Source organism: Apis laboriosa, unplaced genomic scaffold (assembly GCF_014066325.1).
Source record: "Apis laboriosa isolate Shangri-la unplaced genomic scaffold, ASM1406632v1 scaffold16_cov148, whole genome shotgun sequence".
Taxonomy (NCBI): Eukaryota; Metazoa; Arthropoda; class Insecta; order Hymenoptera; family Apidae; genus Apis; species Apis laboriosa.
In genome coordinates this window covers 1,487,204-1,506,921 of record NW_025222129.1, presented here as the reverse complement: position 1 = coordinate 1,506,921, position 19,718 = coordinate 1,487,204, and the positions used below count along the sequence as shown (strand labels likewise).

The 19,718-nt window shown below is 41.3% G+C and overlaps 1 protein-coding gene across 1 annotated transcript in view; it reads left to right on the top strand.

Moving 5' to 3' along the window:
- Positions 1-19,336, top strand: part of LOC122711197 — a 70,063-nt gene extending 50,727 nt beyond the window's left edge. Inside the window, exons 5-9 of the mRNA XM_043929733.1 lie at positions 14,975-15,142; positions 15,501-15,706; positions 16,108-16,270; positions 16,427-16,612; positions 16,767-19,336. Of these exons, the coding sequence (XP_043785668.1) occupies positions 14,975-15,142; positions 15,501-15,706; positions 16,108-16,270; positions 16,427-16,612; positions 16,767-16,970 (927 nt within the window). The 3' untranslated portion in view covers positions 16,971-19,336. The remainder of the gene's footprint in view (positions 1-14,974; positions 15,143-15,500; positions 15,707-16,107; positions 16,271-16,426; positions 16,613-16,766) is intronic.
- The last annotated feature ends 382 nt before the right edge of the window (positions 19,337-19,718 follow it).

Below are 19,718 nucleotides of genomic sequence, written 5' to 3'. Positions count from 1 at the left end.
ATTTATTAAAATGCTTAAATAATATTTATTCGTTATTATAATCGATCCGCTTTTCATGTAATCTCTGGCCGTTTGCCAATTACGATTATTTCCAATTATTATTATGTTTCGAATAATAAATTATCGAAATAACTTATTAACTTTTCATTCTCATCAATGGTTCAAGTTATGAATTAAAATTACTTTGATAATTTATTGTTCACAACGTAACAATAATCGTAAATAATCGTAGTGTCAATGGTTATGGTCGTACGATTACTTAAAGTAATCACTTTATTCGAAATTTTTAACTAATTAACTTTTTCAAGCTTGGCTTAATGCCCAAACGTCTTCCTCGAACGAGAAAAGCAACGGATATTTGTTGGCCGCACGGTAGACGGAGACGCGAGGGACGGTTGGACAGTGAAGGAAAGAGCGCTTCGTCGAACGGCCTATTGTTCGCAATTTCAGTCCCTTTCGAGTTAAACTGGTACTCGGCTTGTTAACGCGTCCACTACCGACGTCGCGACACGAGCCCCGCGCAAAAATCGTCTCCGCCGCGGCGCATTTCGAATAGTAATGCGGCTATAGAAGAGACGAAGCGCGGCCGAGAAGCGCTCCTTCTCATGAAATATTCCAACCTCTGCCTTGTAACTCTCTCTCCTGTACGTGAATTCTATAAAAGAACGAGAGACAATACCGCTTCGTCTCTCTCTCTCTTTCTCTTTACTAGAAAATAAAATTACGAAGAATCTTTTCCAATTCCAATTGATGGAATTCTCTAATCACTTTCCATGAAAACAAAATTGAAGGAAATGTAGAAAGTCCAATGTACTATTTACCAATCGAAATCTTTTTCCAAGATGGAAGAATCTTGATCGATTTTTCGAAGAAACGAGGTGAAAGAAAATCCAATGTACCATTTACCAATCGAAAACTTTTTCCAAGATGGAAGAATTTTGATCGATTTTTCGAAGAAACGAGGTGAAAGAAAATCCAATGTACTATTTACCAATCGAAAACTTTTTCCAAGATGGAAGAATCTTGATCGATTTTTCGAAGAAACGAGGTGAAAGAAAATCCAACGTATCATTTACCAATCGAAATCTTTTTCCAAGATGGAAGAATCTTGATCGATTTTTGAAAGAAACGAGGTGAAAGAAAGTCCACTAAGAGAGGAGAAGTACATCGAATCAAAGGTCTTCCACAGCCTCGTTGACCCCTGACCGAGGGCGAGCAACCGTATCCAGTTTTTCAGGCGGCTTACAGGACGCCGAGGATACAAGGATACGGCACAACTTCACCCGGTGAAGAAGACCGGTCTCTCATCGTCTTCTCTTTTGCCGAAGAGACTCGCCATCTTTATTCCACTGTCTTCCCTTCTTCGAGCCACGACGAGAGACGGGCACAGCGCTGATCCATCGGACAATGGTGGCGCCGAGGTATCGACGACCCCGAGGGGTCGTCGTACCACGATCATCATCCCGGATAACCCTAAACGCCAATTTCTTCCTCCCAAACAATGTGTTGGAACGTTGTTTCTTGTTCCAACCGACGCCCAACTTTGGACAGACAAAGTTCTTTCTCTCTCTGTCTCGATAGAATTCCTTTGTCTACCTTGTCTATCTTGAAAAAGGTAGGAGTATAATCTCGGTTGCTTTTTTGCCACCGATTTAATCAGGCAAGAACCGGATCTTTGGAAAATAAACGGCTGTGTTATCCTTCCTCGGATTATTATACGGGGAGGATACGTCTTTCCTGTGATTATACAAGCTATCTTAGACAAAGGACAGAATTATTGAGTTATACATCGATGATCCTGAATTTATATTCGATTCTGTCTCGAAGAGAAAGAGAGAGAGAGTCGTAAATCCAGATAGAAATCTACCCTTCCTGTGAATAAATTTTGTGGCTCTCGTACGTAGGAAGTCGATCCTAGCAGAAGATAGCTTGTTTCGCGAGAATATTCTTCTATTCCCGAATAAAAAAAACAGATACAAAATTCTTTTTCTGTCATAAAAATTTCCTTCCTTTCAGTTTCAACATTTGCAACATATTAATCGAAAGTATTAATCACGAGAGTATTTTTATATATCGCGTCGAACGAAATATATATATATATATGTATAATTTGAATGAAACGGGAATGAAGCAAGTCGAGCGAGATCCAAAGGAAACGAAACGAGGCGTATTTTAATGGGGAGTAAGAGAGGCGAGAGCAGGATGTACGAAAGAAAGAAAGAAAGAAAATGGAAGAGGGCGGGGAGGAGGGGAAGAAAGCAAGTCGAACGACAACGGTTGAAATCGCTTCTGCGGCATTCCCGCGTCATTAACTTCGTCCGTCGGCGGGAGGAGAGATTCTCGCCTCTTTCTCGCCCTTTATTTTCTTTCCCTTTCCCTCGTTAACTCGTCCCGTCTTATTCTACCCTTCGCCTACGATCCTACCTTCCGCATTCTGCACGACAACAGCGCGCAAGCTGCTTTCACCTCGTCGGATGATCCAGATGATCGAACGTCGTTCAAAAGAAAGAAGACGGAATAGGCAGATCGTATCTATCTGCCGGAAATTCAATCGCGATTAATCTCAATGCCGTGTTCGAGAACAACTCTTCTACTATCGTCGAATAATTATTCCAAAGGATCCAGTTTCTCGACCAACCTACCTTCTTCTTCTTCGTCTCCTCCTTCTCTCCTTCTTCTTTTTCGTGCGAACGCACGCTAATCGGCAATTATTTCCCCCATTAAACACAAAACTAAACAACTTCCTTTCAACATGGAGATGGACGAGGTTCAGGTTTCTCTTGTTTGGTAGCGAAACAGTTTATAAAGTCTTGGCAACAGTTTGAATTTCCTGCCGAGTTCCGCGAATAATTCTCTTGTTCGAACGTGGAAGAATGAGAAGAAGAAGAAAAAGAAGAAGAAAGAGAAGGAGAGGAAGAAGAAAAAGAAGAGGAAGAAAAGATAGAAAGAAAGAAGTTCGGCCGGATCGAAGGACAATTTTGTCGCCAAGGGGAGAACTCGATTTCTCGAGAGAGGCGAGGTCCAAGGCCACGGGGGAGGGAGAAGGGAGGTCAGAATCGCGATTACATTTTAAATCGAAATCCACCCACGCGAGAATACCTGTTTCGGCAACTTTGGCAACTAAGGATTTCCACTTTCATTCTACCGATTAGAATTAATTCTTCTCTTCTTTAGGATAGGCTTTAGGATCTTTGCGCGCCCACGTATCATTTGTTTTGCTCGTTGAAGATATAATCTTCGATGTTTCGTAGAAAAAATACTTTCTCGAATTAATTGAAATCGGTTGATCGGTTTTAAAATTTCGAATTCAAAGTTATTTCGAAGCGATAACTTTTTTTTTATTTTTAATATACTCGGGTAACATTCGTTCGTAGTTAACCGTTCTCTAACTGACGTTGCTGTTAACTGTACTCGTTCGATGCTTTGAATAATAAATTAACGAAGTTCTTTACTAACTAGTTCTTTACGAACTAGTTCTTCTCGCTCTTAACCGAGATAGGTAAAAATTTTATTCCAATCATTCGATACTTTGCAACGAATAAATCGTTAAAGATTTACATTTTACGCTTAATTAAAATTTTTTTTCTCCATCTTCGTATTATTTCGATCTTCGCTCTTGTTCGAATCACGGATAAAATCATCAAACTCTTTCGATCGTTAAAATTTTGATGAACGAGCTTCTTTCAATTTCTCTGGAAGGAAGCGAGGCTTGAAAAAAAAAAAAAAGAAAAAATTCCAAAGCAAATAAATTGAGCAATAAAGCGTGCAAGAATCTCATCGGATCGCGTTACTTCTAATGAAATTTCAATTTCTTGAAACGTGAAATCGCCGATTTACGCGCTTTCAAATATTTACCTCGATGTTTACACCGATCCGCGTTATTCGAAAGGCTGTTGTTGTTGTCTCGTCCGTGAAGGGAATTAATTTAATTTCTTTCGCGTCTTTTTTTGAAGCGAATCGCGCACGCGCGGATGGAAGGAAGGCGAGTGGGGAGCGATTACGTAAGGGGATACGCGATAATAAACGCTCGTGCACGGACGATGATCTGGTCGTGTTTTCCAGCTCTCCAGGCCTTCGATGCCATTGCAGGTGTCACGTACGCGGCGCGTTATGTTACCTCTCATTGTTACGCGTCCCGCGGACACACTTCGAATTTCATTGACACACTTTTAGGAAGCGGCGGCTGTTCAACTTCCGATCACAAGAACGAACAGATGATCCGTCAATTATTTTCAATAATTTGTCACACGCAGTCACAGCTGTTGCTATTTCAAAACTCGTAACATGCGCATCGTTACGAAGGAATTGTACTCGATTGCTCGAACGTTCTAAATTCGAATTCAGCAACTCATCTTTCCTGGATAAAGATTTGTACGTGTTCTATTTTATCGATTTTTCAACATCGAACGTAAAAATTTAAACGTATATTTAATTAAAAAAAAAATACTAATATTGCATTAGTATTAATACAATTAATAGTACAGATCGCGATAAATATTTTTCAAAAATGGAACTCGATTGCATATATTTTCGACCGGAAAACAGATATTATTAGATTATAAAAAGAGATAAATTGTAATTATGAACGTAATTATCCGCGATAGACGGATAAAAAGGAGGGATTCTTCGTAATTTTTTCGCATGAAAAACAAAAGAATTCTCCTCGTGTGCAAGTAGCACACGCCGTTTGATGAAATTGCATAGCAAACATCCATCCTTTTTTTCTCTCTCTCTCCCTCCCTTGTCCTTGCCCCCCTCTCCTGTTTCTATGAACGACTGTTTCCGATGCAACAAGGGCCTGCACCCGGGAATTGAATGGCAAATATTGACAAAAGGAATTTTTTCACGCTCTTTTCATCCGTCCGTGAAGCGTGTGTACACGCCGCATGACATCATCCGCGCGACATCATCCAATCTCGACCCTCGCCTCGCGTCAGGATTATTTATAACTATCGCCCGACGAGAGAGAAGGAACTGTAACTGTACTCTCGAACGATTCGATAAATCGACTACTTTTCTCTCACGCGAGAGAAAAGAGAGCGAGAGAGATCGAAGAAGGATTCTTCGAGACCGATTCGAATCACGCGAGAAACGGATAGAGGGGGAAAAAAGAAGAGTAGAAAAAGAAGAAGGAGAAGGAAAGAGAAACGCTCAATTCAAGATAAGAAGCCGAGTCAAGGAGGGGAATGAAGGGATCACGGTTCAAATCGTCAAAAATGGCGCACGGACGAAGGAAGGAAGGAAGGAAGGAAGGAAGAGGGAGGTAGGCAAAGGAAACGAGTAGTCAGCTGGAGAGCAACGAAGATCGTGTTTACAAGGATTACAGTTCGTAGCGCGTGGCTTCGTAAGATGTGGTGGAGCCGTAGATAGACGGTGCAGCTGCAACTCGCACTGACCGGACGTCGAACCCGAGAAATGCTCCACAGCTTGGCTTAGATGTATCGTAATAAGTGGACAAAGTAGCCCACGGCCAAGGCGAATTCTTACGAGCGAGGATCTGCCCGGGATCCGCGTCCACCATTTGCATCCGCGCGGATCACCTCTCGATCCCGCGAGTGTAGACGGTCGTAGAGGGCGCTTCGACCCGATCCAGCCATTCTTCCCTCCCGTCCATCCTCCGTCGATAATATTTTTCCAACGGGATGGACGCATCGAGATAAGGAGGAAGCGTAGGAGATTTTTATCGCGAAACGAAACGGTACGTTCGAGGCGTGTATTTCGTTCTGTATGGATGCATCGCTGCATCGAGATGCACGCGCATCCTGAGATTCGCGTGCATCAGTCACACCCACGTGCATTCCAAGGATAACGGACGGCCGTTTTCCCTGTGGCCGTGGAGAGGAACAAAATATGCATTCTTGCAAGTATTGTATACTTGCCACGAGTTACGTTATATTTATTCGATGGGCGTCAATTAGTGCAAACATTGTATTAGGAAAGTTTTACCAATTTGAAAAGGAAAAGTGACGTATATGGTATATTTATATAGGAAAAATAGATTTGAACGATTGCAAGGTTGTTGTATATACGCGTTGTCCACGTATTTTATTGGGACTCGTATCGAATATTATATTTATTTATATAAGTATGAAACGAAAAATTTATATTTAGTACGAGCAAAGTTATGTGCTATTGATGTATTCTTGGAACTTGTATCGAGTATTATATTTGCAATTAGCAAAGTTACCTTTTTAGAGGTAAAATGAGTATAATATCTAGGAAAATAAATTTATAGGTTATGTACTATCGATGTATTCTTGGGATTTGCTTCGAGTATTATATTTATATTTGCAACTAGCAAAGTTACCGTTAAGTTACTTTAGAGATAAAATAACACATCTAGAAAAGTATTAGTGTCTAGAAAAATAAGTTTGTGTACTATCGATGTATTCTTGGGATCTTCTGGATTCTTGCATCGAATATTATATTTATTTTGTAAGTACGAAGTGCAAAAATTATACTTGCAATTAGTAAAATTATCTCATTTACAGTTAAAATGACACGTATAGTATCTATATAAATACTATATAGAACTATATATATAGACTATATAGAAAAATAGATTTATAGGTTATGTTTTATCGATGTATTCTTGAAACTTGCATCGAGTATTATATTTGCAATTAGCAAAGTTACCTCTTTAGAGGTAAAATAATATGTATAGTATCTAGGAAAATGTTTGGACAATTGCAAGATTTATCTACGTATTCTTAGAACTTGCATCAGTAAAGTTATGCACTATCGATGTATTCTTGGGATTTGTATATTATATTTATTTCGTAAGTACGAACTGCAAAAATTATATTTGCAATTAGCAAATTTATTTCTTTACAGCTAAAATGACATGTATAATATCTAGAAAAAGATAGATTTATAGGTTATGTTCTATCGATGTATTCTTGAAATTTGCAATTGACAAAGTTACCTCTTTAGTGATAAAAATAACACGTCTAATATATAAAGAAAGTAAGTTTGGACAATCGAAAAATAGAGTATTATCGCATATGATAAGGATCAGGATTCAATAAAGGATGAAGTCACCAGTCTCGAAATAATCGTCGACTAAACCACGACGCTGGTACTGGAAAGAAGAAGGGAAACAACGAGCTCTCGTGGATGTTATGTAAATTCTGCCTAATAAGATCTCCCCCGTTGGTTAGGGACGGAATTAATATCCGGCGTCGCGGGTGAATATAAATCTCCCGACAAGAATCGCGATCCGGTGTGCACGTTCGCGTGCATCCCCGTTGGCGTGATCTCTCGTCGTGGCGCGAAACATTCTCTCTCTTTCTCTCTCTCTCTCTCAAAAAAAGAAAAAAAAAAAGAAAGAAAACAGACAAGTTTTCGCAAATGCTTCATTTGGCCCGCTTTCGTCACGAGGAAAATTCTTCAATTCGACGTAAGAACGAACGGTGCGATTCGAGGATAATATCTCGAGGAGGAGGCTCTTCGTTGTTCCACACGAGAACATTAATATGCAACGTGTTGCATCAGCGCAATGACTAAGCGGAGAAGATAAAAAAAAAAAAAAAAAAAAAAAAAGGAAAGAAAAGAGAAAAATCGAATCGTTAATCATGGAAGTTACCCGTTGCATAAATTTTCCCTTCCTTCGCCGTTATCTTAGCCAACGATAAATACTCGCGCGATCTCTTCGCGCGATCCACTCGAAGCGGCGCGGAACTGCTAGCTATTAAAATTATTCTAATTGCGGGTATAGAACCGCGATAAATATTGGCTTCGAGAGATTGAAACTATCGGGAGGTGGGAGGATCGTAGTCGAAGGTTAATAGTAATAATTAAGAGGCGGTGGTGATGAGTCAGCTGATAATCCACGAGACCTCCGGCTACCGTAAGCCCGGCTTACGTGCCACAGGCCAAAACGTGTGTATATCTCCGAACCGTTCGTGCGTAATGAACGTGCGCGCTGATCCTCTCCCCTCCGCCCCCTCCCTGCCCTCGACCACGAATTTCTGCTTTATCGAGTTCGTGGCAAGAAGAAGTCGTCCGAACGTCGCGCCAGAGACGGGATAATGATGATGATTATAATTCCCTTTTTTTGCGCGTGATAAAAAAAGAAGTAATCCCATTATATAGCAGTGGCGTTATATTTTTATTAAATTACACGGTGGAACGTGTTATTACGCGAGTCTCCAAGCGATCTTTTTACGTTTCCAAAATTCGTTGGAGGAGTGTAGCACGTTGGAGGAGTATAAAGCGGTTTTCAATTTTTATTTATTCGCACTCTTTTCGGTTTTTATCGGGCAGAGCCGATTTATTCCGCGCCACTCGACGCACGAGAATACGTCGAATCTTACTTAGATTTCTGGGATTGGATCAAGAGGAAGGAAGGCAGGGGATGGAAAAATATCGAAATGCGCGTCTTGTGGCGTTCGTTGGAAAGACGCTTTTGCACGCAAAACGTGCTTTAGCGCAGGGTTTCGAGAGATGGTCGGCGCGTTGGGTGGTCGATGATGCAGAGACGATAGCAAGCTCGACGGTTAACCTCTTAAACTTCTTCTTGCCGCTAATAACGTTTCGATCTAAAGTATCTTCCCGATAGTCGAGAATTTTCACAAGGGAAACGATCGGCTACGAAAATTCCATTCGAGATGGGATTGGATTCCAACGCTCGATTCGTTGCTCGATTCATTTTTCAAGAAGGAAATCTCGATGGTTGCGCGATCCCAAGTTGGATCCCCTTCCGGAATCCGACTCGACTCGACTCGCGTCGAGTCCATCCTCCTTTTGCCTCGTCACTCGCCTCTGATAAACGGTACACCACGGATGATAGAAGAATTTTTAAAAAGAATTTTCGAACCGTTAGACTAACGAGGGAACAATGGCTCGCTCTTCTTGGCAAAAGCGGAACGACGTACGATCCGGGCAACGGTACTTCGCAACTAAATAATACCCCACCTTCGAACCAGATATCGTTTCGAAATTCGCGCGCTCCGTTACCTCGTTGAAGCAAAGTTGGGTGTCGTTTCACGACGAATCACCAAGCTCCTTTTTTCGAAAGCGCAAAAAGTCGAAACGAACGATCGCATAGCGGTTTCAAACCTTCTCACGAGCGGAAATAAGAAGAAGAAGAAGAAATTCCATGCGTTTGGATATCGATCGAGGATCGTATAAATATCGTATCGTAAAAATAATAGGTGATGGGCGGAAATCTAAATCCTTAGCCCATTGGCATCGGTCCTGCGCACGCATACACGCATGCGCGCTCACACGCAAGCGCGTCACACGAGTCGATCGCTTGGTGTTTCGTGGCAAAAGGCGCATCGGCGCTCGCTCCATCGTGACCACCACGTCCGTTTCAAACATACTCTTCTCGAGTTCGCGCTCGCTTTGCTCCTTTTCCTCTTCCCTTTTCATCCATCTCCACCGTGGATCTCCCCTTCCCTCCCTCCTCTGTGTATAAAGGCATGCACACGCAACGGTGGAGAGCCCTCCCCTCCCCTCTCCTCCACGTGTCCTCTACGTGGAAACGCGCGATTCCTTCGACGGGCGGAGGAGGAGGAGGAGGAGGAGAAAGAAGAGAAGCAGCAGGGTAGGCGCGTAGGCGGTTGGGTATCGGCGACCTCGAAAACTTCCAACGAAGATCCTTTCCTTCCAGGATCTTCGTTGAGACGAATGGACGACGACGGTGAGACGAATCAACGGATGGGAGGGGGGAGTAAAGGGCACATCGAGTCGAATATATCAAGACTCTGTTTCGAGCCGACTATTTCTTTCTCCTTCTTCTCCCTTCTCCTCCTCCTCCTCTTCTTTCCTCGGCTAATTCAACGATTCTTCCGTGATCCTTTCCGTGAGAGAATAGCCGCATTCCTCCCCGGCGGGGGAAGAAGAAACTCCTCTTCTCTATATTCCCGAGGCCGAGAGTAAATATTATCTCTACTATCCCCTATCTATATCCACCTACTTTATACATACTGTCTGTTTGATCATTCGTATCGACCACCAAGTATCCGAAGGATTTTCCCTTCTTCTTTTCTTTCTTCTATAATCGTTATTTCCGATTTACTTATATACTTGGAATTCGTAATATTCGTTTGAGAACAGAGATGGTACACGGTTGTGTTCAAAGAGAGGGAATAAGATTTGCATTGTGTATTATGCATGCGGCGAAGAGAGAACTCTTCGTCGATTCGAAGATGGATAACGACGACCCAGGTGTTGTTACGTAACGACGACCAGGATAGGATTAATCGAGTATCCTCCTAACCGCACACTCGTGTATACCTATCGACCTTCGATAACGATCCTCACAATTTGCGGTTAAATACGGTGCTACAACTGCTACACCGCCACCACCGTCATCGATCGCCGCCGATCTTCAAAAATCGCCCCTCCCCTCCCCCCCTCCCTAACGTCCACTCGATCACCGCTAACAAACTTACCGAGCGAGCCTTCCTCTCGAGGAATCTATTTATGCCGGGAGTAGAGAAGGAAACTGGTACAGGAGGGAGGAGTGGTAGGGGAGAGCGTAAAAAGGTGCAGGTTGGGGCCTGCTGGTATAAAGAACCGCATAACTCGAGGAAACCGAGCCATCGGGAATTTCCCAGTTGGATAATAAGCTCGAGGGGATGAGGTGGAGGATGTATAACCGCATAAAAGTGCGCGCGTCGGGAGAATGGGGGGAGGAGGGAGATCGCAAAAATCCATCATGTTCGTCCGGGGTGGTCTCTCTCTCGCCCAGGGAGAGGGGAGGGGGAGGAGGAGGAGGAGGAGGAGGAGGGAAGGATACAATTCTAAAAAAAGAAAAAAGAAAGGGAGAGGAAGAGGAGGCGATCTTTTCTTTTTTTTTTTTTTTTTTTTATCTTCGATCCTCCTTTTCGAGTCGAGGCGATCGTATGACAACGCGATTCAGAGCGCGGTGTATCGACCACACAGAGATCTTGTGTGGAAATAGAGTATGGGAGAAGATTGTGACGTATTTCTTCTTTTCTCGAAATCGAATTTTGAAGAATAATGCACGCGCGAAAGACGTCCACGGTTCCACTCTTTCAGCGAGAAATGGAAGGGGTTGCGAGAGGGGTATCATTACTTTTCTTGAGAGGAATTTTGTTAATGAAGAACGCAGGAAGGGGGCCACGTTTTTTACGTGTAAATGTTACAACGCGATTCAAAGTACTTACACGAGAAAGCTTGTATAATAATAATGTTTAAAAATAGAGAATGGAAGGGGTTGTATCTTTCTATATCTATTTGTGAATAAAGTACGCACGAAAAGGGGTCCACGATTTTTACGTGTAAAAGTTACAACGCGATTCAGGTGAATATCACGAGAAATCTTGTCTATAAATAGAGTATGGAAGGGGGTTGTATCCTTTCATCTATCTATTTGTGAATAAAGTACGCACGAAAGGGGTCCACGATTTTTACGTATGAACGGTAAAAGTTAGAATTTATGCGATTAATGCGATTTAAAGTGCGGTGTATCGAGAAATCTTGTCTATAAATTAAATATGGAAAGGGTTGTATCCTTTCATATCGTATCCTTTTTTTCTTGAAAGGAATTTTGTGAATAACGCACGAAGCACGAAGGAGTTCAGGAGATTCTCACGTGTGAAAGTTACAACGCGAAGAACTGCCATGTATCGAACGCGACAAATCTATAAATAGAGTATGGAATGGATTGTATCCTTCCATATCTATTTGTAAATAAAGTACGCACGATTTCTATGTATAAACCGTAAAATTTACAACGTGATTCAGAGTACGATCTTGTCTGTAAACAGAGTATCCCCTTCGGCGAGAAATCTTGTAAATGGAACAGATATATCTTTTCTTGAAAATTTTGTGAATAAACGCACGATTTTTACGTATAAACCGTAAAAATTACAACGCGATTCAAAGTACGATGATCGAAAAATCTGTAAACAGAGTATCCCTTTCGGCGACAAATCTTGTAAATGAAAGAGACATTTGCGTGAATAAAGTACGCGCGAAGGGATCCGCGATGTAAAAGACGACAATACGATTCAGATATACCGATAAATCGAAATTTTTTAAATGGAAGAAACATATCTTTTCTTGAAAATTTTGTAAATAAACGCACGATTTTTACGTATAAACCGTAAAAATTACAACGCAATTCAGGATACGATGATCGAAAAATCTGTAAACAGAGTATCCCTTTCGGCAACAAATCTTGTAAATAAAAGAGACATATCTTTTCTTGAAAATTTTGCGTAATAAAATACGCATGAAGAGATTCGCAATGTAAAAGTTGGTGATAATGCGATTCAGATATACCGATATATACCGATCACAAATCGAGAAATCTTTTAAATGGAAGAAACATATCTTTTCTTGAAAATTTTGTGAATAAAGTACGCATTTTTCTTACGAATAAACCGTAAAAATTACAACGCGATTCAGAGTACGATGATCGAAAAATCTTGTCTGTAAACAGAGTATCTCTTTTGGCGAGAAATCTTGTAAATGGAAATCTTGTAAAGACATATCTTTTCTTGAAAATTTTGTGAATAAAGTACGCATGAAGGGGTCCGCGATGTTGTGACAAAAACTTGGCAACAATGCGATTCAGATATACCTATCCCCGATAAAAAGAATCTTATAAATAGAAGAAATGTCGCGACGTACGTTTCGAGGGAAATTTTGCGAATAAAATAGGGGGATCGAGGATGTTTAACCGTAAAAGTCGGTGGTCCGTTTGGTTGCTAGGTAGGTGCGAAACGTAAACTGAGCGAGTCTCTGACGAGGCACGGGCCGATGCACCGCGCAGATTGCGAGTATCCTTGCTGAGGTCGGACGGCGAGCTTCGTCGAAGGTCGTTGCCTGCTCGATATACCCTGTGTACCTTGAGAATTTTCGCCCAGCCTTTCCTTCCCACCTCCCCCCTTTCTCGCTCTCGTTCGAAAGTGGTCGAAGAGAAAGGAAGTGGTCGCGCCCCTTCCAAACTCCTCCTATCATCATCCGCGTAAAATTATTCCTTCTTCGATCGATTCGAAAATTAAAGATTCTTCTCCTTCTTTTTCTTCTTCTTCTTCAATCTGATCGTTTCGAATATGATACCGTGTGGATTATTCGTTACTCGAAGAATCGAGAGATTGTTCATAGAAGAATGGAGATAAGATCTATCTTCTATCTCGATTAATTCGAGAGAATATATTTTTTTATATATCGCGCTTCGTTAGCGATTTAACAATTCAACGAAGGGAAGGAGATATGAAACGAGAGACGAGGACAATTAATCCGCGTTGCGTTAACACGTTAATGACGATAATGATATCGCGTGGAGAACGGCGAACACGGCTCCACGTTTCTCGGAAGAAGATCTTGCCAAGGTCGCGCTTCTTGCCTTACAATGTCGCCTCCTCCACCACCGATACCCCTCACGGATATATATCTATTTATACACGTCAAACTATCTTATTCTTTCGATCGAGATAATTAACGATAATCGATCGTGAAATCGATCGACTTCAATATATATATATATATATATATATGTCGAAACGAAAATCGTATGGAAAATCGTTGGAATACGAGCAAAACGCGTGGCCGGGGAATCGCTTACGGATAATTGTCCCTGTTCCCTAAGAACGGGCATCGCGGTCGTTCGATTACACTTATTGTCCGTCCGTTAGCAGGAAGCGTTTCGATTGCGAATTACACTCATTAGCGGCGATTATCGTTCGCATTAATGATAATGATTCGATAGCACGCATGAATGCGCCAAAAGGAGAGTTAATCGACGTGGAAAATTAAATGGTTAATACCAAGTAGCGAATTACGAAGAAGAAGAAAAAAAGCCTACGAAACTATTCCTTTCCACGACGAATATAACTTTTCATAACGAATTCCTCGAGATCGATTAAACGAACCATCCGATTTCCTCGAGCTCGACTCGCAACGCGTGACGGAGTTAAAATTTGACAAGTTTGAAGTTTCATTAGAATAAAGTTACTTCGATTAATTGATCGTTAGAAACCTCGTAGCAATCGCGAATAATTGAGAAAAACTGAGGTCGACCGTAATAATATAAATTAATTTTTATTTCGACGAGTAATTTTTTCCACTCGAAATTTTTTTAACCGATGTCCAACTCTGGACGAAAGGGAAACGAGTTGGCGTTGGAACAAAGTGGGCCTGCTGGTGGGGAGGAGGAGGGGAGAAGAAACGACGAAGAGTGGCGCTCCTTTCTCGGCTCGGGACAGGAACGAACTAGAAGGGAAGCGAATGGTCCGGTTTTTGCTAGCGGGGTGCGCAAGGACAGACGGATTGCTCGCGAGGGGAAACGTGATCGGCGTCACCGAAACGCTCGTAAACGAGAATTGCAACGGCGCGAGGACCCGGCTTCGTTTAACTCGCTTCCTTCGACGAACAATATAGGCGGTGCGGAAAGGGGGACGCGGATAAGAATCGCCTATTATGGCACGCCTCTCGATTTACCTTGCCTTGTCTCCGTTCCTCGAAAACGGAGATAGCTCGAGGGAAAATATATATAACAAAAAAAAGAAATGGACGATTCGTTGATATCTTGGACTCGTTACATCGATGATTCTCGATTTTATCCGAATATATTAAAGTGTGCAAATAAGTTCTTTCTTCTTTTTCTTTCCAAATTTTATTATGTAAATCAGATAAAAAATTTTCAATCGTTTCATTTAGGATAGATATCGCTTGATTGTTCGATTTCCGATCTTTCCGCCAATTCTTCTGGGTCGGATTTTCGTCGAGCGATTCCATCGAACTTTCTCGTCTTTAAATTAAAATTTCTGACTTTGAATCTTTCTCACCGTTTTTTGCCCGTTTTCTCCCAGTGGCGCGCAAAAACTATTTCAAGCTTCCGATTTTCTGACGCGAATGATGCCTCTAATATCGCTCGAAATTGATATTAATTGCACTAGCTCTCGTCGCGACTCTTCTTAAAAACGAAAGAACGCTTTTTTGTTTCGCCACGAACGTGTAAAGTAATAATTGAAATTTGAAATTTCGTTCGCAGGACGACGGAGGTATCGAGTACTTCAACACGATAGTTGTCCAGCCGCACCTGAAGCTGGTCACGAATCAGGGCAGGGGTTTCCACGTGAGATGCCGATATCAAACGAGGGACAAAGTGGTAACGAACGATCAAACCCACGTGGCCATGCTGCAATCCCTACCGCTCCAGGTAGGTAAAACCAACCTCCGTTCCCTCCTCTCTAAAACCTCCTCCTTATTCAACAAGACACACATCCGTTCAATTTGCCGGCTATAAATCGCTTGATACCAACCCTTCCCCTCTCCCCTCAGAATCAAACGCTGATTATACCATTCGAGCCTGTACGAGTCTATTTTCCAATTTAGCGGTTATACACGGCTGGCAAGCGCCGTCGTCGCCATCGTTGCGCTTTTTCTTGTCCACCGGCAAAAAATGGAAACGAAGCGATTGGACGGAAGGGGGCGAACGATCGCTCGCGAGGAGAGAACGTCGTTCGTGGATGAATAAATAATAAATTGCGTTTTACGTGTGTTTACGTGTGTGACAGGCAACGGCTCCCATGCCGGGATGCACGATGAAGATCTTCAGCGGGGATCCGACGAGGCATCAAGTGGCGGAAAACGTGAAGATCGGGGATCCTTTGACCTTGGTCATTAACATCGACAAACAGGAAATGTTCGGCCTCAAGATATCCGACTGCCTGGTGCGCGACGGGTTGGGATGGGGTGAGCAGAGGCTCATAAACGACCAAGGGTAATCTTCCTCCCCTCTTAATATTATTTTTCCCGATCGTTGATTGAAAATCGATATCGATCCTCTTCGAGGAAATAAATAATAAAATAAGAGAGGGGAAGAGCTCGATTCTTCTCTTATTCGCGGCGCGGCGTGAATAAATTGCGAATGCGCGCGTAGATCGGGACATTGGATGAATTATTCAAACGGAGGGGAAGGAGAATCGAGGAGCGACGAAAAGGAGAAAAAACCCCTCCCTTTCGCCTCTCCATCGTCACGAGCAAATACGCACCGGATACGCACGATTGTGTTTCCCCTCCTTCGACTCGGTCTACAATGCGCGCAAATTTCGGATCCTCCGATCTTTCGAGAAAAAAGAAAGAATGAGTTGAGTTTTAAAAGGGGGGGATTATTGGTTGCAGATGCCCGGTCGACGGTGAAATCATGGGAGAATTCACGTACAACGAGGATAAAACTGAGGCAAAGGTCGATTTCCAGGCGCACAAGTTCCCTTATACAGCGAGCGTTTACTATCAATGCAACGTCAGATTATGCGTGAAACACGATGGAGGATGTAGCAACACGGTAAAAATATGAATTCTCGAAAGTTCTCCAAGTTTCACGTGTTTACCTCGTTATCTTGTAATCCGATACTATGTAAACAAAAACCACCTCATATTAGACTCTTAGGCGTTCGTTGTTTGGAAAGATTCCAAAAAGGGATCCTTCGTTGTGTTGTAGCCACCGGCGTGTAATTCGATATCCAGACGACGCAGGGACACTGTCAACGACGATACGGTGAAAGGCGTGGAGGGCTTGGACGGAGGGACGCCGGCTACTATCGAGGTTTACAGCGGTTTGTACGTGAACGAAGCGTCAGACGTTGCTTCCAAGTCGGACTTCACCGACGACGTGTTCAGAGAAAGGGTAAGACCTGTATTCTTTCAACAGCCTATTGCTTTCCTAGAGAGGAAAAGCAATTGTGATTCAATGGTAGTACGTTCCAAGAAAATTCATTAATTTTTTATATTCCCTCTTTTTAAAATTCTCTCACGAATCTGAATTTTCTAATTCGTTTCAGACCGTCGACGATCCGAACAGCTTTTGCATATCGCAAAGGAGCTTCGCCATCGGCATCGCGATCGCGGGTCTGATCCTCATGCTGGCGGTGGTTGCGGCCATTTTGGTACTGTTGACGAAGAGACGGCACAAGACCGTATCGACGACGGGCTCGTCCATTTACAGCGGACCTTACACGAACACGGCGTACAGTCACAGCAGTTAAGCTGCTCGAGCAAAAAAGCGTGGGGAGAGGATATCGAATAATCCGAAAAAAACTGTAACCGCGCTATTTTGTAGCGAGGCGATCGAATGGACACACGAATGGTCTATTATTAAAGAAAATTTGACCAATAATATAATCGGTTCTCTACGTTACACGACCTCGGTGTGTACAACGAGATGTACGAAGAATTTAGGTGGAATTTACAAGAGATTTTTGCTCAAACTGCCTTTTGCTAATTATCGCTTCTTCGAGAAGATAGCTGAGAACACGATAGGTCTGAATACGTGATTTCCAATTCGTCGATCCATTGTTATCTTTTTATTCTAGAGATCTTGCCATCCTTTCTTTCATACAACTCGTTCAACGATTGTTTAACTTTCGAATTTACCTCTCTATTTATCGTGAACTTGTTGTGTTCTGTTAGAAGCACGTGTTGGGACCTAAAATAAATTTTAGAGAAATCCAAGCCTAGCCCGAAAAAAATTGAAACGAAGCGACACGAATCCTTAGGATTAACTTTAATATATATATATATATATATATATATATTATATTATTATTATATTATATATTATATAAATATTGTATACTAGTCCGGTATACGCTGTCCTAGCTAACATAGCAGCCGCACTAAACAGAAGGCGCACATCACGCGAAAATATTCTCTCTGTCTTCGTTGCTCTTCTACTAATTTAATTTTAATCACCAGCGCAGAACGACTCACTCTAGCGTTCGAAGTGAAGTCGACAGAGACACTTTTTAAACGAATCAAACGGCCCAATGATTTTTACCGTCCTTCTTTTCTCTCTCCCAACTTCCGTGAACAAGTATCATATTTTCTATGTCCTTTCCAACTATTTATATAGTCACCGTCTTCCTTTCCTTTCTCTTTTTTTTTTTCTTTAAACAAATTTCATAGACAAAGAAATAATCTCTGAAGCGCATGGAGTTTGGTCGATTAAATTGTGACATCGTTTTTTTAAAAGAAATCTGTTGTTATTCTGCTTTTCTTTTTTTTTTTACCGTTTAAAGAAAAATTTCATTACATATGCGTAACGTACCTCTGGTAGGCGAGACCAGCTCCTGATTAATCGATCAGAGACAAGTTTCCAATGCGTTCGAACCAATCGAGGCAAACTTATGTATAGATATGCATATCGGTTATTATAAGTACGTCCGACTATGTGCTTCGATGTTACGCGAGACCGAGTCCCGTTGCCGTGAGAACGAGGCGAAAAGAAATGTTGCAACAATTGATCAGATTCACACCAAAGATTGTGAAAAGGTGTTTGAAAAAAGTTATTGCGAGCTGGACGCGTCTCGTGCCGTCGGCTATGGGACACTCGCAGCGAGTGTGGCGATAAATGAGTGTATAATCCATTATAACGCTTAAACCGTAAACTAGTTTCCACTGAATCGAGGTGCTGCTCCCTGATATCGATACCCTTTAACTGAAAATCGGAAGTAATCAAAATTGGAAGTACTTGTTTTTATCGTTCCTTCGATTCCTTTGCGATAAGAAAATTAATCTTAAAATCGAGCAGATCTAGTAATTTTTTTTTGGTAAAAGTAATCAAAAAACGTGAGGGTATCGATATTTCGTGTTTTGCGTGGAGCGTTTTTTTTCTTTGTTTAGTTTTAATTTGTGAAGAAAAAAAAACTGACGTAACTGGGTCCAACGTGGTGGTGGGTATACAGATCGTAAAAATTACATTTAAAGAGAACAGAGGGGGGGAAAAAAAGAAGAAAGAATGGACGTGCAAACGTAACACTCGTAATTTATGAGCTATTATCGAGAAAAAGAAAAATCGAGAAAAAGAAAATATATGCGGAGAAAAATGTTGATTTGGTTTATAGAGAATCGTTTTTTTTTTCTGACGATCGTTCAAAACTTCAGTAGAACTGGAGACACAATTACAATTGTAATTTATCGTGAAATTATGCGACAGAATAATTTTAATTTTGTAACGATGTAATTTATATTCAAAACGTTTATTGATTTTAAGAATTTAAATTTCTAACGCTAAGATAAATAAATTTTTATCCAAAATAATCAATAATTTTTCGTCACAATATGTTAGAAATTTAATAATTTTTTGTAAAGTGCAATAATTTTGAATGATCAATAATATAAAATCATAGATCAAAAACACCCGACGAATATATAACAAACGAGCGTTGTCGTTTCGTCGTATTAGTGGCATTGGTTCATAGCGACATTGGGGATAAAAATATCTGTATAAACTTCTTTTTGTAAGGATACGCGATTTTTCTCTAGATCCCGCAATGTTTCTCTGGACCCTTGTCCAAAACTTACAACGAACTTGTGTAAATAACGAAAACGTAATAAATCTTATAATCATAAATAGACATGGCTATTATATATCCCCAAAATATTATACATATATTTTCGTAGTATCAAATATTAATTATTATACAATTTATCCAATCATTTGCCAATAAAAAAGGATATTATCTCGTTTAACGATAACAAATAGTATAAAAAACAATATAATTCTCTCCGTATAAAAGAGGAAAAAAAGAAATATATAAATAATTAAATTCAAAAATATTTCGTATCGGCGTAACCGATAAATAGTTGTCAACAAACGCCATCTTATAATTGAAAATGAAGAAAGAAATGCACTTACAGTTTTCAGCATACTTTTTTCGTAATTGAAATCTCCAATCGTCGTCATCTTCTTATGCACAATAATTCGTATTTCGTATTCGTAGGAATAATCATCG